The sequence below is a fragment of the Rhinoderma darwinii genome, chromosome 7 (genome assembly GCF_050947455.1).
Source record: "Rhinoderma darwinii isolate aRhiDar2 chromosome 7, aRhiDar2.hap1, whole genome shotgun sequence".
In the NCBI taxonomy this organism is placed as follows: Eukaryota; Metazoa; Chordata; class Amphibia; order Anura; family Rhinodermatidae; genus Rhinoderma; species Rhinoderma darwinii.
Genome location: NC_134693.1, coordinates 91,281,779 through 91,308,050, shown reverse-complemented (window position 1 = coordinate 91,308,050; position 26,272 = coordinate 91,281,779). Strand labels below are relative to the sequence as shown.

General features: G+C 41.1%; 1 protein-coding gene across 1 annotated transcript in view; it reads right to left on the bottom strand.

The window, feature by feature from the left end:
* Positions 1-2,205: 2,205 nt before the first annotated feature.
* Positions 2,206-26,272, bottom strand: part of EIF3L (eukaryotic translation initiation factor 3 subunit L) — a 52,164-nt gene continuing 28,097 nt past the window's right edge. The window contains exons 4-15 of the mRNA XM_075833669.1: positions 24,116-24,195; positions 22,713-22,774; positions 22,552-22,621; positions 22,338-22,411; positions 7,386-7,557; positions 5,472-5,626; positions 4,924-5,094; positions 4,699-4,832; positions 4,066-4,239; positions 3,626-3,815; positions 3,457-3,537; positions 2,206-2,367 (exon numbers count right to left, since the gene is read on the bottom strand). Of these exons, the coding sequence (XP_075689784.1) occupies positions 2,329-2,367; positions 3,457-3,537; positions 3,626-3,815; positions 4,066-4,239; positions 4,699-4,832; positions 4,924-5,094; positions 5,472-5,626; positions 7,386-7,557; positions 22,338-22,411; positions 22,552-22,621; positions 22,713-22,774; positions 24,116-24,195 (1,402 nt within the window). The 3' untranslated portion in view covers positions 2,206-2,328. The remainder of the gene's footprint in view (positions 2,368-3,456; positions 3,538-3,625; positions 3,816-4,065; positions 4,240-4,698; positions 4,833-4,923; positions 5,095-5,471; positions 5,627-7,385; positions 7,558-22,337; positions 22,412-22,551; positions 22,622-22,712; positions 22,775-24,115; positions 24,196-26,272) is intronic.

Here is a 26,272-nt window from a genome sequence, read left to right as displayed (position 1 = left end):
CAGGGACTGGCAGAATGATAGAGCAGAGGAGACGTCTCCCTTCCAAATAATAAAGAGGTCATCTATAAATCTCCTAAAAAAAGTAAAATGGGTGGTTGCCCACATGTGTTGCCATATATGTACCTTTTCAAACATACCCAAAGAACTCGTCGAGAAACTCCGTGTGAACAGGGCCTTATAGTATATTAATATATTTGAACCTTTGGACAAATACAAGACCAAAGCAAAATAAAACAAAATAATTCTATGTAACATATAAGGTATAAACAAATTTTTAAATTGATTTGGTATTTTAATAGAAAAACGAATTATTTATACATACCTTTCTTTTGAACTGTTTGACCTGCCAATTTGACCCGGTAGTTGTTTCCTTGTTACTCATCTGTGTTATAAAACAGAGACTGATATCCACTGTTAAGCACTCGTACACTACCTGAGGAAGAGATCAGTACGATCTCGAAACTTTTTTTGTCGTAATTGTACCTGAATAAAGATCGTTTTAGCCTGAATCACCTCTTTTGAATGCAAATAATCTCCAACTGAGGATGCGCCAGAGGGAAATTCCTTTTTTTCTACCTATTCCCCATTGCTATTGAAACATCGAGCCTGTTTCACAGACCTCGAATTGGATCCCTGGCTGCACCTGAATTATAGCTATCACTGCTATCAAGGATTTATTCCATGCAACTATGGATGTTATGCTCCTAGCATAACTCCATAAGGTGAGCATATATTGTTACCTTCAACAGACCTATATCTCTTTTGGTTCATGCACTATTGTGCGCTTTGCATTTTTTCTTTTGTACTTCTGACATAGAAGGAATATATGAATTGCTCTCATCTGACCATTTCCACAGCAAGCTCTCTCTTTTTAGGTGCAGGTGATGGTACAGAGGGCACAAAGGTTTGGGAAAATAACGGCAAGGGAGTTTGAACTTCCTGCTTAGCAATTCCACTAATTTCACCAATTAAGGATGGTTGCTCTTCTCTAATACTTTGTGCAATGCCGAGAGGTTTTTTGTTAGATAATTTTTTCCCACATATCGCACTTATGATATTGACTCTACCTTTTAGATTGAGGATAGCTCTCTAGGAGTGCCCTATAAAACAAACAAAAAAAAAAGGGGGAAGACGACTTCACAATATGTATAGAGAAGATAACACATAACCAGATTACTTACTGGAGCTGGGAGCACGCAGCGTTCAGAACCTAGCTTAGAGGTTGAAACCACCTCCTGTTATCATGGTAACAGTAATGTCGACTTACCTGAAGGAGATCTTTCTGTAGTCTGGCGGTATTTAAATCCACCGTGATGAATGCATCCCAATTCCCTCTGATCCCTGGAGTCCATGTCCAGAGGAAGCACGCTAAAATTAATACTGCACATGCGCGCAAGCAATCCTCCGAACCGGAAGTGCGTCAGACGCACGACCGGAAGTAAATCACTTATTAACCCACCTGGAGGAGTTCCGCGAGTATGACTCAAGGTGGAACGCACACAAGTCGAGGGTAGTCCACAAGAGAAGCATGGCTGGGGAGCTACAGGAGGACCAGTCTGCTTGTTCAGCCACCTCAGTATTACCCGAAGGTGCAGGAGGCAGATCAGAGACCAAGAGGTCTTACCTTGAGCTAGGGAACTGGAAAACTGAACTGAAAGCCAGGCTGTAAAAAAGAAACTTAAAATTTTAAGTGTTCGCTGCTACGAGAGCAGTAACCTCTCGTATGCCCCTAGCAGGGACAGGAAAAACACTGAGGTGGGGAGGGGCTATTTAACATTTTGTGTGTTCCTGTTAGGCGTGGAGATTCAACCTCCTGTGTGCGGTCACGTAATGTGTATTTCAGAAAAAAGCTCTTCATGAAAGTCTGTGATCATCTTGACAGTGTCAAACTCTGGCCCCTACCCAAAAAATAAGGGTGGCAACAGCTACTCAACACTATAATAAAAAAAAACAAAAAACAAAAAAAAACACATGACCCGTGTCTACTTTGGACTCATTTGCTGTAGGGGCACATATACTCCAGGGTTAGTAATCTAATAGAAGTGGATTGGTTGCCGGTTATTTTCTGCTGATACTTGTAACAATTGTATAAAGCATCGCTTACTCTGCTTTCTCAGAAACCAGGTGTTGTATTAAAAATGTCTACAGCCAGAAGATCATTTACAATGGGGTAAAAATAAAAAAAATAAAAAATGGGATAACTGGTTTTGCAAGTTTTCTGAATTTTTATTAAAACATTTTATAGTCCGTTTGATATTGACTGCAACGTGTTGGTAGCTGTAGGTTGACATTTAGTCTTTATAAATATCTGGTCTATGCTCGTTGTCTTCAAGGCTTTTGGCTCATTTTCTTCAAAGTTTTGTTTAGCTGTAAAATAAATATAAAAATGGCAGTTAATGAACAGGGACAGGTATTCTGTGTGTTTTCAACAAGCACATGTATTTAACCAATAGTATAAAATCAATACGTCTTCATGGTAAGTACGGATGATAGAATATTAGATACAGGAAGTTGTACAAACACAGATAAAGGGGTTATCAGATGCCCGGAGGAAAAAAAAATTCCCCCAAAATACTTTAAAAAAGGTTCCCTTATCTTAAATTATGTTTTATAGAGAGTAAAACATAGGGGTTCCATATGTGCAGAGATCACGGCACATATGGTCTTCCGCTTGAGATGAGGTACTTAATTTTTAGTGCTCGCTAAGAGTACAAGTTCCAGGATCCAATTCTCTCCTTGCAGCCCAATTCTCTGCGCCCACCCCTCTCCTTTATAATGATCTATTCATCACTACCATCGCATGCGTTATGAAGATCTCTTTACAGAGAGAGCAGGGAGCAAGTAAGGGGGCAAGCTACAGAAAGCAGTCACAGTGTGCCAGCCCCTTTGCTTGACAACACTCCGCCGACACGCACAGGAGCAGTCTGTTATACGGTGCGGTGTCGGAGTGTCATCAAAGAGGAGAAAACTACAGTTGTTCCGGCACCACGTGACCGAATTCTGGCTGGACGTTTCGGAACACATTTAAAAATCAAAATATTTTGGCGACTTGTTTTCTTATAATCCGATGAATGATGAATCATTTTAGGTCTCTGGATAACACCTTTAATCCAGCAAAATAGTCTTGATGTTTCAACTGAATTTTGAATCTGGTGTCAGAGTAGAATGTACCATTTTAGTCGGTTTGTTGGTTAGGGGATCTATGGATCTCTAGTAACTATTCAGTAAATCGTAAAGTACAAATATATGGTTTCCAATTAGAATCCAAAAATGTTTTTGTTTTTTTTATAGCTGTACACCTGAAAATCAACAAAGCCTAAATCTGCAAGGCCAGCTGTTCAACATGGCATTTATCATAAGATAAGGCAAAAGCAGAATCTAAAGAAAGCCTGACCGAAGGAGCCAGGAGAAAAACTTAAAGCAACAGTGGACCTGGGGGATATGAAAAATCCTTACCTCTTCAAACTTGTGTATCTGTCGTATAAAGAAGTCTCCGTAGCGTCTGGCAACTTTGGTATCCGCTATGTGAATCATGTCCTGAAGAAGAATGTAGTAAATATTAGTTGCGGAGTGTCAGTCACATATTAAGCCATTATATTATACAAGCTGAATCTCGTCTATATACTTTATCTATGTAGAAGTCCACTTCTGATGCAGACTGGAATTCTCCCTCCAGTGCAGAAATGCCACTTGTCCACACAAGGTTCTTCATCTTATGCTTGAAAACAAGAAGCTGTATCCGAAATTCCTGCTCTGGCAAATCCAAGAATCCTGCCAACTTAGCCACTGGCATAGTAGTGTATAACTTCAGGAAACTGAAAGCAAAAAATAAGTGTGGAAAAAAAAGGCCTTATATGCATCAGCATATGATGGAGCATTCTGCAATTTTTTTTTTTGCAGACTCAGAAGAACGTGCCTCTGCATGATCACGCAGTTCTCAACATGAACTCACAGGAGGGGAGCTACATATACAGAATGCTGGTTCTCTGTTATTTCCCTGTACACAATCTCGAAGTGATAAAAAAAAAAACAATTTCTTACAGAAGCACTAGAAGTGAGACGCACCTGCGGATGGTGGACAGTTGTGCCTGCTGCTGAACTTCATCGAGAAAGACTTTAAGTTGTTGAAGATATGGCTCTTTGTGATAGTTGGGGTGAACGTTGTCATAGTTTGGGACCACCGGTGACAGGAACTTGGGACATGCGTAATTAAAGAGTTCTTCATAAATCTGTGCATCACTTATGTAGAAGAGAATTACAAGTGGTCAGAAATAGACTCAAAATTAAACCCCAAAACAGAAGCTTTACTTGTGTACCTGTAATCCTAGACTCCGTATCAATTCCGTAAAAAAAAAAAAAAAAAAAAAGTAGACGCAAATGCTATAGATCTGAACAATGAGACAGCTATGCAGAGGTGTCACTTTTTTCATTTTAGCTTGAGATGGTGGTACTAGCAATATTCGATAACTATAGTGGGAAACTCCTTTAGATGCACTGTCATTTCTATTAAAAAGCGCTCTTTACAAATACTGAATAGTTTGTAATAAATAATGATCAATTATTTTCTAATTGGGTACACAAATTTTTTTTAAATAAAAATGAAAGCCGTTTTTTTATATCTGGAATTGGAAACCGGACACAAAATTAACAATGGAGGTACCATTAAGGAGATTTGCATGGGACTTTCAACTTCCTTACCCTTTTTGCATACGCAACATTTTGTCACCATATTTTTCTCTCAGTTGAGTATGAATACTCTCATCTATGCGCATGGGGTACATGGTGAGGGCAATGGCCAGCAGTGCATGCATCTGCTCATTCTGCTTATTTATCTGTGCAGAGGAGATATAAATGACAACTGGATCAGCAAACCTGGTCACGTAATAAGTGGTAAACCGATTGTGGGCAACAGAAGGCACTTACCATTTCATATTTGTATGTGGTTCTCTGAAACATGCTCTTGGTTCTCTGGATATACAGCAAGATATTGGCAAAAACACGAATAGCATCCTGATATCTTCGCATCATAAGGTAAGCGAAACCCACATAATAGTATGTGGTTACCTGGCACTCAGGAACTCGAGAGTACATGCTCTGCAAGCAAAATATAACACATGCATTCTATTTCCAGATGTACATTTGAAGTAGCATTTTTTAGTGTTCAATTAACTTGCAGACATATCCTTAGTAGGTACAGACATTACACTCGTCACTGATGAGAATGGTGTTCATTTAATTGCCTGTGTGTAACTCAAAAAAAGTCACAATAGCTGCATGTGCGATTTCAGTCATAAACCAGCCCAAATTGAAAGAATTTTGCACTAAATACTCAAGTTGAAATGTAATAAAGCAATACTGCCACATTTATAAAACATCACAAGAAATTGGTTTGGTGCCACATCGGACTTCTGCTTAATCTAGTCTGCAACAAATTTTTATGCAGTCTCAATAATGGTCATGGTTTATGGTACCTTCTTGTTGAGCTCGATATTTTCCAATACTTTAATAGCCTGGTAGTAATCCCCAAGCAGTGAGTGCAAACGGAGCAGTCCAACCAAGCTGAAGTATCCAAGCATCTTGTATAGTGAATGTCTCCCATATTCTCCAGCTACACTTTCAGGGTCACCTGAGGATGATAAATATAAAAAAAATCTCTTTACAGGATGAATTGCATGAGGAGATGAAACCCAGAAGCAATGATTACTTCAAATTCTAGATATGCAGCAGAATGTCAAATAATCTTTAACCTGTTAGTGACCGCCAATACGCCTTTTCACGTCAGCCACTAATGGGCTTTATTCTGATGCATAAGCCTTTTTACGGCACTGCATCAGGATAAATAAACAGAGCAGGGAGCTGTCAAATCTCCCTGCTCTCAGCTGCCAGATGTAGCGGAGAGCTGGGGGCGTCCCTGCTCGAACGTGTGAGATCGATATAAGTATCGATCTCACCCGTTTAACCCTTCAGATGCAGTGCTCAATAGTGTGCCTCCGACGGCAGCCGGGGTCCTAATAAAGGCCCCCAGGTCTGCCTGTAGTGAATGCCTTCTAGGTCATGCCAGAGGCATGTCCTAGCAGATGCCTGTCTGTTTTAAACGGACAGGCAGTAATACACTGCAAAACAAAAGTATTGCAGTGTATTATAATAGCGATCGGATGATCGCATATTAAAAAAGTCTCCTAGTGGGACTAGTAAAAAAAAAAAAAAGTTTAATAAAGTTAATAAAAAAAAATGTGAAAAAAAAATGAAAAACCCATTTTTTCCCCTTACAAACTGCTTTACTATTAAAAAATCAAAATAAAGTAAAAAAAGTTACGCATATTTGGTATCGCCGTGTCTGTAAGGACCCAGACTATAAATCTATTACATTATTTAACCTGCACGGTGAACGCCGTAAAAAAATTAAATAAAAAACTATGGAAAAATTGCTGTTTTCTGCGAATACTGACTTTCAAAAAAAAAGTGATCAAAAAGTCACACCCTACTCCAAAATGGTACCAATAAAATCTACAAGTCTTCCCGCAAAAAAAAGCCCTCATAGAAACTGCATCGGCGGAATAAAAAAAAAACAAAAAAAAAAACTATGGCTCTTCAAAATATGGAGACACAAAAACAAATAATTTTGAAAAAAAAAGCATTTTTACTGTGTAAAAGTAGTAAAACATACAAAAACTATACAAATTTGGTATCGTTGCAATCGTAACAACCCACTGAATAAAGTTAGTGTTATTTATACCACACGGTAAATGGCGTAGATTTAAAATGCGAAAAAATAGTTTTCTATTCCCCTCCAAAAAAAGTGAATAAAAGTTAATCAATAAATAATATATACCTCAAAATGGTGCGATTAAAAAAAATACAACTTGTCCCGCAAAAAACAAGACCTTATACAGCTATGTCGACGCAAAAATAAAAAAAAGTTATAGCTCTTGGAATGAGACGATGGAAAAACTTAAAAAATGGCTTGGTCATTAAGGGGTTAAACAGGCCGCATGGTTATGTTGATAACGCTCTTGTATAGGTTAGGGAGTAGAGACACTCAAGTTAACTTGGTCATATATGGCTCAATCCTGATTGTATTTACAGGAGAAAGAGAGAACTTCTAGCTAACACGCATTTGAAAGTGTCCAACAAACACATTGTAGAAAATACGAGGAATCGTGTCCAGCACTAAGGGGTCCAAAAACAGGCAGGTGCCTCACTGACCGTAAAAGCACATCTATGGTGGACTTAACCCACGATGGCTTCCTTATTAAGAGCATGACAGGTATACAAGCCAAAAGCTACCAAATATGAACACAAATCAACAAAGGGGGACATGCCAAAAAGCCATTATTGGGTATTAAAAAAAAATCCCTAGATGACATAAACCAAAGTCCTCTCACCTCCGCTTGTGTAAATCTCTAGTTGGCGGTTAATGTTGGATTTGTCCACTAGAGAATGTAGCACATTAAGAACGCTGTGAACGTTCCAGATCTTGGGGTTGGAACGCAGGAATTCAATTTCTTCCTCTGACTTCTTTGCGGTCTTGCACCGATATTGGCTGAATGACTGAAACTGAAAGGTGCAGAAGTAGACTGAATTAACCAAAAATGAAAATGTTTGAACTAGATGTTAAAATATCGAAAAATGTAGACTTCAGCATAAGAAAGTCCACAGAAAAAAAACACAATATATAGTTTTTTGCAGGCGGAATTTCCGTTTGGAAGTTTGAGGCGGATTTTCCTCTCCCTGCATCCGATAATCGCGGCGTTTTTCGCCCGCGGCCATAAAACGCCGCAAAATACGCTTTCTCTGCCTCCCATTGAAGTCAATGGGAGGTCAGAGGCGTAAACGCCTGAAAATAGGGCATGTCCCTTCTTTCTCCCGCGAGGCGGTTTTACAGCTCGTGGGAGAAAACCGCCCCCGCCTCGCTTTGAAATCAATGGGAGGCATTTTCGGGCCGTTTTTGACGAGTTTTGCGGCGCGGTTTCCGTGTCCAAAAACTCTGTCTGGACATAGCCTATATCTGTAGCTGGTATATGAAATCAAAATATAATGGATTAAATGAAGACTCAAAAACATACACAAGGGAGAGTACTGCATTAAGTTTGACATTTTAAAACGAGGATTGTACTCAGACAATTCAAAGGATCCACTCATTAACTGTGCAAATATTCCTATATTTAAAACAGAAGAATGGATTACCAATCTTTATTCATATACATTAAAAGAATTATAACTAAACCCCATCAAGGACGCAAAAGTAAGTTAAAAATGAATCCATGGAAAAAAAAAAATATTTTAAATCTGCTACTCAGCAGATATAGCTTGTAGGGGGGAGAGGAGAGCTTGTTTGCATATGTTTGTTTGTGGAATTAAAGTTAGTACTCCAGTTGGGAGAAATAACAGTCTATTTCAATAGCGAGAGGTAGCCACTATATAATATAGATCAGGAGTCTCAAACTCGGCCGGGTAATTGCGCCAGATATAGAAAAAATGTGAAGTTGACGGGGCGCATTACTTTCAAATTTGATACAATACAAAATTATTGTTAATCAATTAGTTATTTGATTACTATAACACTATATTACTATAATAATAATAATACTACATTACTATAATAATACCGCTAGGTTTAAAATTGTATTAATCTTATTTCAACAATCCAGTTTAAGTATCGCTAAATGCAGTCTGGCGGCTCAGTTAGCAGTGTTTGGCAGACACATGTCAAGATTGGGCGGCCACAGTGCACTCTGCAGATGCGGCCACAGTGCACTCTGCAGATGCGGCCACAGTGCACTCTGCAGATGCGGCCACAGTGCACTCTGCAGATGCGGCCACAGTGCACTCTGCAGATGCGGCCACAGTGCACTCTGCAGATGCGGCCACAGTGCACTCTGCAGATGCGGCCACAGTGCACTCTGCAGATGCGGCCACAGTGCACTCTGCAGATGCGGCCACAGTGCACTCTGCAGATGCGGCCACAGGGCACTCTGCAGATGCGGCCACAGTGCACTCTGCAGATGCGGCCACAGTGCACTCTGCAGATGCGGCCACAGTGCACTCTGCAGAATGTCAGTGCCCTCTTCAGATAATGCAACACACCCTTGCAGAATGCCACAGTGCCCTCTTCAGATAATGCAACACACCCCTAGATGCTGCCACAGTGCCCTCCGCAGATGCTGACACACACACCCCAAATAGATAGCTCCATTGGGGCTCCCTCTAGGAGTGGAATCCCCAGCCAGAGCGTTGCCGATGCTTTGGCTGGGGATTCCTCTACTGTTGGAGCCCCTGACGTCACTGTCCATACACAGTGACGTCAGGGGATCCTCCTGGACCGGATGTGATATCAGGGGCAACCCCAGAGCCGGAGTCCTGGAGCAGAGCACTAGTATAGGCTCTGCGCCGGAACTCTGGGGAAGCCATTAACTTCAGTGTCCATATATGGACAGTAATGTCAGGGGCTTGCCCAGAGCTGGAGTACCGGAGAAGAGCCGCTTCTAGCGCTCTGCCCGGGACTCCAGCTCTGGGGAAGAACGTGACAACACTGTCCATATGTGGACAGCGATGTCAGAAGATTCCACAGAGTCCCGGAGCAGAGCCTATACTAGCGTTCTGCCCGTGACTTCTCTGGGGAAGATCCTGACACACTGCCCATATATGGACAGCGATGTCAGGGAATTCCACAGAATCCAGGAGCCGAGCCTATACTAGCGCTCTTCCCGAGATTCCGCTCTGGGGAAGACCCTGACACACTGTCCATTCATGGACAGCGATGTCAGGGAATTCCAGAGTCCCGGAGCAGAGTCTATACTAGCGGCTCTGTATCCCGGGGGCCACGTGCTTGAGACCCCTGATCTAGATATAGAAAAGGATATAATAATAGTCTGTTTGTTTAGGTGCAACTGGAGGCATTCCTCCTAGAAAATTTCAGACACCATTGCTATGAGTTTATCTAAGGTAATGGATACTCTCAACATTGACAAATAGAGGCATTCCTCCCAGTGTCACTAAACCATCAGTTGTAACAACCTCTTAAGAGTCATTCCTCTTAACCTTCCACTGCTCACTCAGGGTGAAATTGTCAATTTCAGCAAACTATCTAGAATATCTAAAGTGCTAGAGGCATTCCTCTTGAATTTATGAACATTGGAGAGGTCTCCTACGGTATGTTACACACTCAGTAATAAATGTATTCATCTCAAATCAATAAACACATGCAGGAATTCATCCTATGGTATTTTACACACAGTATTAGAGGCATTCCCCTCAGAGTGAGCAAACACATAGAGGCATTCCTCCTACAGTATATCGCACACTCGGTATTAAAGATATGCCTCTCAGAATCAGCAAACACATGGAGGCACTCCTCCTAAAGAGCTACACATTCAGACTCTCCCTCTATTGTCACTAAACCATAGTGATGGTATTGTATTGGTATTATAAGGGCTAATCCTAACAAGGATTGTATATTAAAAGAACAAAAAAGTCCCTAAATCAGCCTCCCTACATGTTTCACCACATACAGTGGAGTCATCAGGGGAGAATGGCTGTTCTAATAGTGTCCCCATGAGGTGTTAAAGAAATAGTAAGGATGCACTCCTAAAATCGTTGGTGCTATTGTAGGTTCGGGTTGTACCCCACTAGTAGAGATAGAAAAACCTATAAGCACTCCAAGAACAAAAGGTCGTGTAGATTCCCAAAAAGAATAATTTATTTCTTATTCATTCCACAGGTTTTGATATGTACAGAACAAAAAGAGGTATAAATGCAAGCGATCAGTATTAGACGTTTCGGCCCAACCTAGGCCTTTCTCACATTCGCTGCAAACAGAAAACAAAAATACACAATAACATAGCTATTCATTTTTAAATGGAAGAAAAAAATAAATAATGATACATATATAAATTCAAGCGTTCAAATACAAAGAAATACAAATAAAATTATATATAAAGATAACTGAATGATATACATGGTATTCTGTATAAGCAGTAAGACAGACCATATAATCCGACTATTCCAATGGTAATACAGTATGTTAGAGAATCATCTCCTAAGATAAAATAGAATATAGTATATAAAGATACGTAAAGGGAATAGAACCTCTGAAATATATAGACACTGCTTCTCTAGATAATGATGCGTAGATATAGATAAGATATATAGTAGGAGAGGTATTCTAAAAATACCTCTCTAGACCATACCATAAAATACCGGTGTGGAAGACGATGGTGAATAATATATATATATATATATATATATATATATATAGATAAAGGGCAAGGAAAGGAGAGGAACGATAAGGAGAGGAACGATAGGTAAAAGATAAATGAATAAAATGTTGTCCAAATAAAGTAATAGAGTCGTGTCATACCTGCATAAACTCGAAAAGAATGTATGGGATATTAATGGAGTCTGCCATACACCGGATTTCCGGTTTTGCGATGAGCGCTTTAAATGACAGACGCTCGTGGGAGATCTCCCACACTTGTGAGCGTCTGGCAGACGCCATTAATATCCCATACATTCTTTTCGAGTTTATGCAGGTATGACACGACTATTACTTTATTTGGACAACATTTTATTCATTTATCTTTTACCTATCGTTCCTCTCCTTATCGTTCCTCTCCTTTCCCTTTATCTATATATATATTATTATTCACCATCGTCTTCCACACCGGTATTTTATGGTATGGTTATCAGTTATCTTTATATATCATTTTATTTGTATTTCTTTGTATTTGAACGCTTGAATTTATATATGTATCATTATTTATTTTTTTCTTCCATTTCAAAATGAATAGCTATGTTATTGTGTATTTTTGTTTTCTGTTTGCAGCGAATGTGAGAAAGGCCTAGGTTGGGCCGAAACGTCTAATACTGATCGCTTGCGTTTATACCTCTTTTTGTTCTGTACATATCAAAACCTGTGGAATGAATAAGAAATAAATTATTCTTTTTGGGAATCTACACGACCTTTTGTTCTTGGAGTGCTTATAGGTTTTTCTATCTCTCCCCATGAGGTGTGGCATCTCCTTAACCCCTTAAGGACGCAGCCTAATTTGGGCCTTAAAGGAACAGTGTGACCCAAATTTTTTTTTTAATATGTTAACCCCTTAAGGACGCAGCCTAGTTTGGGCCTTAAGGCTCAGAGCCCATTTTTCAAATCTGACATATTTCACTTTATGTGGTAATAACGTCGGAATGCTTAAACCTATCCAAGCGATTCTGAGATTGTTTTCTCGTGACACTTTGGGCTTCATGTTCGTGGTAAAATTTGGTCGATATATTCAGTCTTTATTTGTGAAAAATTGCAAAATTTAGAGAAAATTTACAAAAAATAGCATTTTTCAGAATTTAAATGCATCTGCTTGAAAAACAGACGGTTATACCACCCAAAATAGTTACTAGTTCACATTTCCCATATGTCTACTTTTGATTGGCATCGTTTTTTGAACATTCTTTTATTTTTCTTGGACGTTACAAGGCTTAGAACATAAACAGCAATTTCTCATATTCTTAAGAAAATTTCAAAAGCCTTTTTTTGAAGGTGCCAGTTCAGTTCTGAAGTGGATTTGAGGGGCCTATGTGTTAGAAACCCCCATAAAACACCCCATTTTAAAAACTAGACCCCTCAAAGTATTCAAAACAGCATATAGAAAGTTTTTTAACCCTTCAGGCATTTCACAGGAATTAAAGCAAAGTGGAAATTAAATTTGCAAATTTCATTTTTTCTGCTGAATTTCAATTTTATTCAATTTTTTTTTAGTAACAGAGAAGGTTTTACCAGAGAAACACTACTAAATATGTATTGTCCAGATTCTGCAGTTTTTAGAAATGTCCCACATGTGGCCCTACTGCGCTCGTGGACTAAAACACAAGCCCTAGAAGCAAAGAAGCACCTAGTGCATTTTGAGGCCTCTTTTTTATTAGAATATATTTTAGGCAGCATGCCAGGTTTGAAGAGGCGTTGAGGTATCAAAACAATGGAAACCCACCAGAAGTGACCCCATTTTGGAAATTACACCCCTCAAGGAATTCATTTATGGTTTTTGTTATCATTTTGACCGCACAGTTTTTTCACAGCACCTATTTGAATTGGGCTGTGAAATGAAAAAAATGATATTTTTTCCAATAAAATGTCATTTTTGATCAAATTTTCTTATTTTCACAGGGAACAACATACCCCATTTTGTTGCCCAATTTGTCCTTAGTGCGGCAATACCCCATTTGTGGTGATAAACTGCCGTTTGGGCCCATGGGAGGGCTCAGAAGGAAAGGAGCGCTATGTGTTTGTTGGAGTCCAGATTTTGCTGGATTGGTTTTCGGGTGCCATGTCGCATTTGCAGAGCCCCAGAGGTATCAAAGCAATGGAAACCCACCAGAAGTGACCCCATTTTGGAAACTACACCCCTCAAGGAATTCATTTATGGTTTTTGTTATCATTTTGACCGCACAGGTTTTTCACAGCACCTATTTGAATTGGGCTGTGAAATGAAAAAAATGATATTTTTTCCAATAAGATGTCATTTTTGATCAAAATTTCTTATTTTCACAGGGAACAACATACCCCATTTTGTTGCCCAATTTGTCCTTAGTGCGGCAATACCCCATTTGTGGTGATAAACTGCCGTTTGGGCCCATGGGAGGGCTCAGACGGAAAGGAGCGCTATGTGTTTGTTGGAGTCCAGATTTTGCTGGATTGGTTTTCGGGTGCCATGTTGCATTTGCAGAGCCCCAGAGGTATCAAAGCAATGGAAACCCACCAGAAGTGACCCCATTTTGGAAACTACACCCCTCAAGGAATTCATTTATGGTTTTTGTTATCATTTTGACCGCACAGTTTTTTCACAGCACCTATTTGAATTGGGCTGTGAAATGAAAAAAATGATATTTTTTCCAATAAGATGTCATTTTTGATCAAAATTTCTTATTTTCACAAGGAACAACATACCCCATTTTGTTGCCCAATTTGTCCTTAGTGCGGCAATACCCCATTTGTGGTGATAAACTGCCCTTTGGGCCCATGGGAGGGCTCAGAAGGAAAGGACCACCATTTGGCCTACTGGAGCTTTTCTGGTGCTAAGTCATGTGTGCAGAAGCCCCTGAGGTACCAGTACAGTTGAAACCCCCGAGAAGTGACCCCATTTTAAAAACTACACCCCTTAAGACATTCATCTAGAGGTGTAGTGAGCATTTTGACCCCACAGGTACTGTGTAAAAGATAATGCGCAGCAGATGGTGCAGTGTGAGATTTGCAATTTTATATATGTATATGCCATTTCAGTGTCCAATATAGTGTGCCCAGCATGCGCCACCGGAGATATACACCCCTTAAATTGTAATGTGGGTTCTCCTGGGTACGACAATACCCTACATGTGGCTGTTATCAGCTGCCTGGGCATACGGCAGGGCTCAGAAGGGAAAGATGAGGGGGGTAAGCTGTGCGGAGTGCATCAGGGTAAATTGAACATCAAGGGATGTATGATACATTTTAAAACAATCTTTTATACAGAGCCCTGGTTTTTCGGGACACGTGTCACATTGGTATATTGTGTTCTTCCTTATCCCCCTCTTATAGCAGACTCTGCACCTCTTTTGACTCTTTCCCTTTCCACCGGTTTGGGGACCTTCTCCTGGAAAGTGTTGCCCTGGTACGATGCGCCCCCCCTTCCTGGTCCCTAAAGATTAGATCTTGAAATTCCAGGAAAGTTCCCCTCTGGCCTGCACATCGACGTAGCACATACGCATTGTACAAAGCCATCTGTATGATGTGCCCGGCCAGCTTCTTATACCTCACCGCATGGCGCTGTAGGGCTTCAGGACTTGATTTGACAAGTCCATCCCTCCCATGTACCTATTGTAGTCCAGGATGCAGTCTGGTTTGGGGGTGGCCTTTCCTTCATATATCCTAAACCTGTAGGTATACCCTGATGCACTCTCGCAGCTTATACATCTTCACGCCATACCTTGCCCTCTTACCTGGCAGGTACTGGCGGAATTGAACCCTCCCTTTAAAATGTACCAGGGACTCATCAATAGAAAAACACTTCTCGGGGGTGTATGCTTGGGAAAACCGGGCACTGGAACGGTCTAATAGGGGTCTCCGTTTATACAAACGGTCAAAACTGGGGTCATCTCGGAGTGGGCACGGCTCATTATCAGTATAATGTAAGAAGCGAAGTATTGCCTCATTTATTTATTTTTTTAGGTTCCAGTTCATTTCTGAAGTTGCTTTGAGGGGCCCATATATTAGAAACCCCTATCAAACACCCCATTTTAGAAACTAGACCCCTCAAAGTATTCACAACAGCATTTAGAAAGTTTATGAACCCTTTAGGTGTTTCACAGAAATTTAGAGCAAAGTAGAGGTGAAATTTACTCTTTTTATACCATTTTTTTTATAACACAAAAGGATTTATCAGAGAAACGCAACTCAATACTTATTGCCCAGATTCTGCAGTTTAGAGAAATATCCCACATGTGGCCCTCGGGCGGTAATGGACTGAAGCACCGGCCTCCGAAGCAAAGGAGCACCTAGCGGATTTTGAGCCCTCTTTTTTATTAGGCACCATGTCCGGTTTGAAGAGGTCTTGTGGTGCCAAAACATTGGAAACCCCCCAAAAGTGACCCCAATTTGGAAACTAGACCCCTTGAGGAATCCATTGTAGTTTTCATGGGGTGCATGCGGCTTTTTGATCAGTTTTTATTCCATTTTTAGGTGGCGTGGTGACTAATAAACAGCAATTCTACTATTGTTTTTGTATACTTTTTTTTTTACAGCGTTCACCGTGCGCTATAAATGATATATTAACTTTATTCTGCGTGGCGATACGATTACGGCGATACCAGATGTTTATAGTTTTTTTTTATGTCTTATGGCGTTTGCACAATAAAATACGTTTTGTAAACAATCATTCACTTTTTGTGTTACCTTATTCTAAGAGCCATAACGTTTTTATTTTTCAATCAATAAAGCCGTGCGAGGACTTATTTTTTGCGTAACGAACTGTATTTTCCATCAGTACCATTTTTAGGTACATGCGACTTTTTGATCTCTTTTTATTCCATTTTTTGGGAGGTGAAGTGACCAAACAATTGTGATTGTGGTACGGTTTATTAATATTTTTTTTTACGGCGTTCACCGTGCGGGATAAATAACAAAATAATTTTGTAGTTCAGGCCGTTACGGACGCGGCGATACCAATTATGTATAGTTTATTTGTTTGTTTATATATTTTTATTAATAATAAAGGCCTGATAAGGGAAAAAGTGGGACTTTTACTTTTATTACTTTTAAAACTTTTATTTTCTTATTTTTACACATCTTTTTTTAACTTTTTTTTTACTTTATTACTTTGTCCCACTAGGGGACATGAGGGCAGGAGGCCCTGATCGCTATTCTAATACACTGCACTACATGCGTAGTGCAGTGTATTAGAACTGTCAGCTACTCACTGACAGCAAGCATAGTGGGTCCTGACGTTGTCAGGACCCACTAGGCTTCCGTCTATGGCATAGCCGGACGCCATTGTTTGGTGTCCGGTTGCCATAGTCACCATCGCCGGCCGCTATCGCGTAGCAGGCCGGCGATGGCAGCTTAACCCCTAAAAAGCCGCGATCTCTATAGAACGCGGCTTTTAAGGGGTTAATCAGCGGGGACACAGCGATCGGTCCCCGCTGTAGGAGCTGTGACAGCTGCTGAACAAGACAGCAGTGTCACAGCTCCTGTATGTGTCGGGAGGACGGCCGAAACGGCCGTTACTCCCGAGACGTACTATTACGGCATGGAGCACGAACGATACAGCTGCCATGACGTAATAGTACGTCAAGGAGCGGGAAGGGGTTAAAGATGTTAGTGCTTTATTAAAAACGTTTGGATTAATTTGTGTGTTACTTTTTTTTATTTTGACACTTTTTTTCCCTATGGGGGCTGCCTTTTTCCATTTCTGTATATGTCGATTAACGACACATACAAACATGGAATACGGCAGCTCCAGTCCCATAGGGACTGCGAACGGGGCACGTTCCATCCACTATCGTGTACGCCGCTGTGTGGGAACGGCGCATGCGCCGCTCCCACACAGTTCAATTTGAAATGCACGCCGTCCGGCGCCATTTTCCTGCGGACCGGAAGTCGCAGCCGGACAGTAAGATTACTACTTCCGGTCGCGGCTTCCGGACTTGTGCACATGGAGCAGCGGCAGCAGACGGAGCGGATGGGCCGGCGGCGACTGGAGCAGGTAAGTTATTTCTATGTATGTTCGTGTTTCAGTGTGTGTTTACTACTGTATGTAAACCTACTACACTGTGTGTTAGCTCAAAAATTGGCGACACACAGTGTAGGAGGTTAGACCGTTCAAACCCCTCGTTTCTCCCGGCACTAGCCAGGATAAAGGAGGGGGAGGGGGGATTCTGAGAGCTCACTAGAGCGAGGGATTTTTACCCAATTTTGCAGCATAAAGCAATGTGGTTGCTTTACCACATGCAATGCTGCAATTTTGGGAATGGCTCCATCTAGTGACCAGTGCTGGGAAATATTATAAATTGAATCCAATTTATAATATTTCCTGACTCGTGGAAAAAATAAAAAATAAAATAGAACAATGTTTAATCACCTATACACTAACTGTTTAAAGAGGCTCTGTCACCAGATTTTGCAACCCCTATAGGCGCTGCAATGTAGATTATAGTAACGTTTTTATTTTTTAAAAACGAGCATTTTTGGCCAAGTTATGACCATTTCTGTAGTAATGCAAATGAGGCTTGCAAAAGTCCAAGTGGGTGTGTTTAAAAGTAAAAGTCCAAGTGGGCGTGTATTATGTGCGTACATCGGGGCGTTTTTAATACTTTTACTAGCTGGGCGCTCTGAAGAGAAGTATCATCCACTTCTCTTCAGAACGCCCAGCTTCTGGCAGTGCACAGACACAGCGTGTTCTCAAGAGATCACGCTGTGTCGTCACTCACAGGTCCTGCATCGTGTCAGACGAGCGAGGACACCGGCACCAGAGGCTACAGTTGATTCTGCAGCAGCATCAGCGTTTGCAGGTAAGTAGCTACATCGACTTACCTGCTAACGCCGATGCTGCTGCAGAATCAACTGAAGCCTCTGGTGCCGGTGTCCTCGCTCGTCTGACACGATGCAGGACCTGTGAGTGACGACACAGCGTGATCTCTCGAGAACACGCTGTGTCTGCATTGCCAGAAGCTGGGCGTTCTGAAGAGAAGTGGATGATACTTCTCTTCAGAGCGCCCAGCTAGTAAAAGTATTAAAAACGCCCCGATGTACGCACATAATACACGCCCACTTGGACTTTTACTTTTAAACACACCCACTTGGACTTTTGCAAGCCTCATTTGCATAACTACAAAAATGGTCATAACTTGACCAAAAATGCTCGTTTTTAAAAAATAAAAACGTTACTGTAATCTACATTGCAGCGCCTATCTGCTGCAATAGCAGATAGGGGTTGCAAAATCTCGTGACAGAGCCTCTTTAACAAAAAAAACAAAAAAAAAACATGTTTTGCTGGAAACACATTTCCTTTAAGGCTCAGAGCCCATTTTTTAAATCTGACATATTTCACTTTATGTGGTAAGAACGTCGGAATGCTTAAAACTATCCAAGCGATTCTGAGATTGTTTTCTCGTGAGACATTGGGCTTTATGTTAGTGGTAAAATTTGGTCGATATATTCAGTGTTTATTTGTGAAAAATTGCGAAATTTAGATAAAAATTTGAAAAAATAGAATTTTTCTGAATTTAAATGCATCTGCTTGTATAACAGATGGTTATACCAGCCAAAATAGTTACTAGTTCACATTTCCCATAAGTCTACTTTAGATCGGCATAGTTTTTTGAGCATTATTTTATTTTTCTTGGACGTTACAAGGCTTAGAACATAAACTGCAATTTCTCATATTTTTAAGAAAATTTCAAAAGCCTTTTTTACCTGTTCAGTTCTGAAGGGGCTTTGAGGGGCCTGTGTATTAGAAACCCCCATCAAACACCCCATTTTAAAAACTAGACCCCTCAAAGTATTCAAAATAGCATTTAGAAAGTTTTTTAACCCTTCAGGCATTTCACAGGAATTAAAGCAAAGTGGAGGTGAAATTGGCAAATTTCATTTTTCTTGCTGAATTTCAATTTTATTCTATTTTTTTTCTGTAACAAAGAAGATTTTACCAGATAAACACTACTAAATATGTATTGTCCAGATTCTGCAGTTTTTAGAAATGTCCCACATGTGGCTCTAGTGTGATACTGGACTAAAACACAAGCCCCAGAAGCAAAGAAGCACCTAGTGCATTTTGGTTCTTCTTTTTTATTAGCATATATTTTAGGCAGCATGCCAGGTTTGGAGAGGTGTTGAGGTGCCAAAACAGTAGGAATCCCACAAAACCATGTTGATTTGCAGAGCCCTAGAGGTATCAAAGCAATGGAAACCCACCAGAAGTCACTCCATTTTGGAAACTACACCCCTCAAGGAATTTATTTATGGGTGTTGCGACCATTTAGGCCACACAGTTTTTTCACAGAATTTATTTGAATTGGGCTGTGAATGTAAAAAAAAAATGTAATTTTTTCCAATAAGTGGTAGTTTTGGCTCAAAATTTCTTATTTTCACAAGGAATAAAATACCCCATTTTGTTGCCCAATTTGTCCTGAGTGCGGCAATACCCTATTTGTGGTGATAAACTGCTGTTTGGGCCCATGGGAGGGCTCAGAAGGAAAGGACCATTTGGCCTACTGGAGCTTTTCTGGTGCCAAGTCTTGTACGCAGAAGCCCCTAAGGTACCGGTACAGTTGAAACCCCCGAGAAGTGACCCTGTTTTAAAATCTACACCCCTCAAGGCATTCATCTAGAGGTGTAGTGAGTATTTTGACCCCACAGGTATTGTGTAAAAGATAATGTGCAGCAGTTGGTGCAGAGTGAAATTTGCAATTTTCTATACATATATGCCAATTCAGTGTTATATTGTGCCCAGCATGCGCCATCGGAGACATACTGTAATGTGGGTTCTCCCGGGTACGGCAATACCCTACATGTGGCTGTTATCAGCTGCCTGGGCACGCAGCAGGGCTTAGAGGCGAAAGATGAGGAGGGGTAAGCTGTGCGAAGTGCATCAGGGCGAGTAAAACTGGGGGAAATTAAAAATAAAGGGATGTATGATACATTTGAAAACTTTCATACAGAGCTCTGGTTTTTCGGGACACGCGTCACATTGATATATTGTGTCCTTCCTTATCCCCCTCTTATAGCAGACTTTGCACCTGTTTTGACTTTTTCCCTTCTTGCCAGTTTGGGGAACTTCTCCTAAAAAGTGTTGCCCTGGTACGATGCGTGTGGCCTCGCTTCCAGAAGTACTGTAGGGCTTAGAAAGTTTATTAACCCTTTAGGTGTTTCACAGGAATTTAGAGCAAAGTAGAGGTGACATTTAATTAATTTATTAGGCACCATGTCCGGTTTGAAGAGGTCTTGTGGTGCTAAAAAACAGTGGAAACCCCCCAAAAGTGATCCCTTTTTGGAAACTAGAGACCTTGAGGAATCCATTGTAGTTTTCTTGGGGTGCATGCAACTTTTTGATCAGTTTTTATTCTATTTTTAAGAGGTGTGGTGACTAAAAAACAGCAATTTTACTATTGTGTTTTATTCTATTTTTTTTACAGCGTTCACCGTGCGCTATAAATGACATTCACTTTATTCTGCGGGGCGATACGATTACGGCGATACTAGAGGTTTATCTTTTTTTATGTCTTATGGTGTTTGCACAATAAAATACTTTTTGTAAATTATTATTCACTTTTTGTGTTACCTTATTCTAAGAGCCATAACTGTTTTATTTTTCCATCAGGAAAGCCGTGCGAGGACTTATTTTTGCGTAACGAACTGTAGTTGCGATCAGTACCAATTTTAGGTACAAGCGACATTTTGATATCTTTTTATTACATTTTTTGGGAGATGAAGTGACCAAACAATTGTGATTGTGGTACGGTTTATTATTATTTTCTTTTACGACGTTCACCGCACGGGATAAATAACGACATCGTTTTGTAGTTCGATATCAATTATGTATAGTTTATTTATATATATTTTTATTATAATAAAGGACTGATGAGGGAAAAAGGGGGATTTTTACTTTTAAAACTTTTATTTTCTTATTTTTACACAACTTTTTTTTACACTTTTTTTTTTACTTTGTCCCACTAGGGGACATGAGGGCAGGAGGCTCTGATCGCTATTCTAATACACTGCACTACATGCGTAGTGCAGTGTATTAGAGCTGTCAGCTGTTCGCTGACAGCAAGCATAGTGGGTCCTGACTTTGTCAGGACCCACTAGGCTTCCGTCGATGGCGTAGCCAGAGTCCATTGTAAGTACTCTGGTTGCCATAGTAGCCATCGCGGCCCGCTATCGTGTAGCGGGCCGTCGATTGTGGCTTAACCCCTAAGAAGCCGCGATCGCTATTGAACGCGGCTTCTAAGGGGTTAAATCGGCGGGGACCACCGCGATCGGTCCCTGCACACTAAGCTGTGATAGCCTGCTGTCGGAAACAGCAGGTATCACAGCTCAAACACGCGCCGGGGAAAGTTGGCGCCGTGTTAACTCAGGTCAGTACTATTACTGAGCTGAGCGCGAACGATGTGCTCAGCGCGACGTAATAGTACTGACCTGAGCGCGAAGGGGTTAAATAACTTCCACTTCAAATTGAGGCCAATCAGGGAGTCTATCTAGTAGCCAGTTAGATAAGCCCCAGCTAAAATTACAGAAGTAACTGGCTTCACTAATTGGTCTACAACAGAGAGTAACTGGCCTCCTGATTAATATGCAGTAAAAGGAGTAACTAGCTTCCCAATTGGACCTATAACAAAAGGAAGTAACGAACTTCCTGTTCGGGCCCGGACTCCAGGATGTGTTAGACAAACACAATGTCATTGCATGCGTCACTAAGCAAAGCGTCGCCAGGACGCATCACTATATAAGTAAAAAGGAAAAATAAGGAAACAGTGGGGTATAGTTAGAAGAAAAATAAATAAATAAATAAAAATCGATGAACGACAAAAAACATTCTCAAACGTCGCTATTAACATAGGAGAAAAACATCAATGGAAAAAATACTTCACGTACTGTTCCTGCCTGTTTAATGTAGTATGCCAGCATTATAATGTAAGATAGTTATCACTATTTTAGTAAATCTTTACAAAACGGCAGAACATTTTAAAGTTAATAACTATTTATTAATTACATAGAAACTATAGAAATAGTATTAATAGTAATAAATGAAAAGCACATGAACACCGGCACCCGACGCATTATAAAAACGGTGTAAATGTAAAGCCTTCATTCAAACCTGGTATATGAATTCATCAATAATGTCCCACAGCCACTGGTTCGGAAGCTCCAAGGGTGCTGGGCCATCCGCATCTACAAGAAAGCCAACAGTGTTAGCACTAATAAAATCAAGCTAGCAACACAAACCACAGACAACACAATTATATCCATTTTTTTGAGTAAATGTTTAAAAAGGGAAAAGAAAAACCCCAAAAAACAGCCCTCATACTTACTCAGAATGTAGTTGAAGAGATTGCAGTAGTTGTAGTAAGATTCAAAGCGTTGCTCCAATGTGGGTCCTCCCTACAAAAAGGGGAAGAGTTTCATATGGAGATTATATCACACCAAACGCCTACACCACTGCGCCAAATAAACATGTAAAATGTATGCTTACGCTGACTTTGGCATAGATGTGTCTATAATATAGCTCCTTATAGAGAATTAAGAATACCGCATCTAGAAGAAAAGTGAAATGGTTATAAGAACCGCATACTGAAAATAACCGCATTGAATAATGGCAAAGTTTAGAAGTAGAATTATAACAAACAGCCAGAAAAAAATATATATATGTAAAAAGCGGAAGGAGGGGGGGGGGGGGGGGGATTTATCAAAACCAGTGGAAGGGGTACGTGGAGGCGCCTATAGCATCTAGTCAGATAGCAACTTTTATTTTTCTGAGGTCCTTGGGTAAGGAAAACAGTTACCTAATGTTGCTATGGGCAACTGCTTAACTTTTCCCTTACTCTAGTTTTGATAAAATCTCCCTGGCACCCTAAGACAGACATTTCAGACCTAATAGTAACATATAAGAGCACAAGTATTTATAGGTCACACAACCTCCCATAACAGGGTAAATCCCCACACTTAGGCCTCATGCACACGACCGTAAAAACACCCGTTATTGCGGGTCGTTATTACGACCCGCAATAACGGGCTCATAGGCTTCTGTTAGCCACGGGTACCTTCCCGTTTGCTCACGGGAAGGTACCCGTGCCGTTAAAAAAGATAGAACATGCCCTATTTCATGCCGTAATAACGGCACGGGCATCCCATAGAAGTCTATGGGGCTCCCGTAATCATGGGTGGCTGCGTGTGTTCACCCGTGATTACGGGAGCGTTGCGAGGTGAGGCGAGGTCAGGGGACTACCCGGTCTGCAGGCCACAGCCCAGTGGCGTAACTACCGCCGGGACTACAATGAAAACTATGGCAGAGCGGGGAGGTATCTCCCCGCTCTGCCATAAACAAAAGACATGTATCCCCTATTCTGTAAAAAATAAAAAACGTTCATACTTACCGACAACTTCCTGCTTCTCCAGTCCGGTCTCCCGCCCGTTGCCTTGGTGACGCGTCCCTCTCGACATCCGGGCCGACGTCCTGGATGACGTTTCAGGCCATGTGACCGCTGCAGCCAATCACAGGTCAATCACAGGCTGCAGCGGTCACATGGACTGCCGCGTCATCCAGGGATGTCGGGCTGGATGTGAAGAGAGGGACGCGTCACCAAGACAACGGCCGGGTAAGTATGCATTTCTTTAACTTTTATTACAGAAAAGGCTGTCCCTTCTCTCTATCCTGCACTGATAGAGAGAAGGGGCTGCCGATAAGTGCAGTGCTATTTTGCTGCCAAAAACGTGCTCGGAAATACGGGTGGAATACGTGTGACACCGGACCCATATTTACGAGCACGGGTTCGTAAATACTGGTGCAAAACGGGTGGAATACGTGTGACACCGGACCCGTATTTACGCCAGTATTTACGGGTGTGAAAAAATACGGTCGTGTGCATGAGGCCTTACCATTCCCAACTTGAGGAGCGATGGCTTCTGCTTCAGGCCAAGGGGAATTCTTGAAGAAACGTTCAGTTAACTTTGTCCAGCTGCAATGAGAAGAGAGATGTCATATTTCTCTGTTTAATTCCACTTCATAAGAGAAGTGCAGAGCAATAAGTCAGTGTGGAATAGTGGCGTAGTGTGCGATGTACTCAACTCAGCACGTGCTACAGAACAATACTGAAAAAGAGAACGTTAATATATCAGAAAGCTGAACCCAATTTTCCCATCACAAACAAAAAAATCTTGTCTGTGTGGAATAGGGATGCACGATGTATCGAAACGTCAATACTGTCTCGATACTCTGCATCCCCAAACGGTTCTATACTGTTATTTCATGTATTTCGATACTTAGCTGTGCGGCCGCACAGCTCAGTATAGTAACACATGAATGTATGAGAGCGGGGCTGCGGCTGTGTAATACAGTCATTGCCACGCTCCCGAGTCCTGATAATAAGTGCGCGGGGTCAGGATGATGCAATGCGGCCGGCGCTGCACTAATGAGCGGCGGCACTGAAAACAGAACATGGCGGGCGCTGTGCAAAACACCCATGTTCTGTCTTCAGTGCCTGAACCACCGCTCATTAGTGCAGCGCCGGCCGCATCTCCTCAGGCTGACCGCACACGCACTTCCTGTCAGGAGCGGGGCAATGACTATTACACAGCCGCAGCCCCGCTGGCGGAGATCAGAGAATCCTCTCATCTCCGCCGTTATTCCCGTGAATGCTGCGATCATAGCAGACATCAGTATTCAGGGGAAAATGAGAAGGGGGATGCCCCTTGGATCGCGTCACAGGGAATTCCTGTGATGCGATTGAGGGACATACCATATATGGCCAGACAGCCCAGGGTCCATTGAAGGACCCCAGGGCTGTCCTACCATATTTCCTGTTAGGGCATACTTAGTTATGTCCTAACAACTGCCTGTGTACTATCCGTACACAGGCTAATGTACTGGCATATAGATATATGCCAGTACATTAAAGTTTAAAAAATGAAAGTAAAAACAAAGTAAGGTTAAATAAAAAAAAATTACACATACACCTTTTTTACAATAAACATTAAAATAAGTCTCAATACATAAAATATACACATTCAGTATTGGCGTGGCCGTAATAACCTGCACAACAATTTTTTTGCATCATTTATGATGTGTACGCTGTAAAATAATAAAATAAAACTGCTTTCTATCACTTATTGTGGGGCACGAGGTGATGAATTTAACCTCCGTGTGCCTCACATTAATAGTAATTAACCCCATCATGTACCTTACATATTAACCCATTATGACTGAGAAACATGGGGTTAATTACTATTAATCCGAGGCACATGGAGGTTAAATTCATCATCACACCACGCGCCTCACATCAGAAAATGGAAGAACTTTTTTTTTTTTTTTATTACTGTTGGCAAAGTATCGAAATCGCAATACTAAACCAAGTATCGGTATCGAAGTCCAAATTTTGTTATCGTGACATCCCTAGTCTGGAAATATAGTAAAGAAATTTGGCAGGTTCAAAAATATGGCATTTGAGTGAAGTAGAAAGTAGCTGCAAAGAGCATATAGGAAAATCCCAGAGTAAGATGTTCATATGATTAAACAGGGCTGATGTCAGATGTACTTGGACCATCTTTAAGAACTTGCTTTTTTTTTTTTAAACTCCAGTTTATACTTTTCAGTAACATATAAACCGTACAGTACAATCATACGTGATAATAAAAACAAAAGATCAGTAGGCAGCAATGACAAAATGAAACATCAGTGCGGTGGAACCCTTACACAACGGAGACAAACGGAAACCATTGGCACCGGATCCGTCACCATTGAAATCAATGGTGATGCAAATGGAAACCTATGGTTTCCGCTTGTGTCCGTCAGGGCTCCGTTCCGACGGAACTTCGGAATAGAGCCATAGCGCAGATGTGAAAGTAGGAATTAGACCTACCGGTAATTGTATTTCCAGGAATCCATCATGACAGCAACACAGGAGGTTGCCCTATGGACCTCTGTAGGAACAGGAAGACCGAGGTTAAAAGGCCCCTCCCACCACCCATTTGCCAGTGTTTTTCAATTACAACACCAGGATGGATGCAACGCTATTTTATTTCTATGGATAATAACAG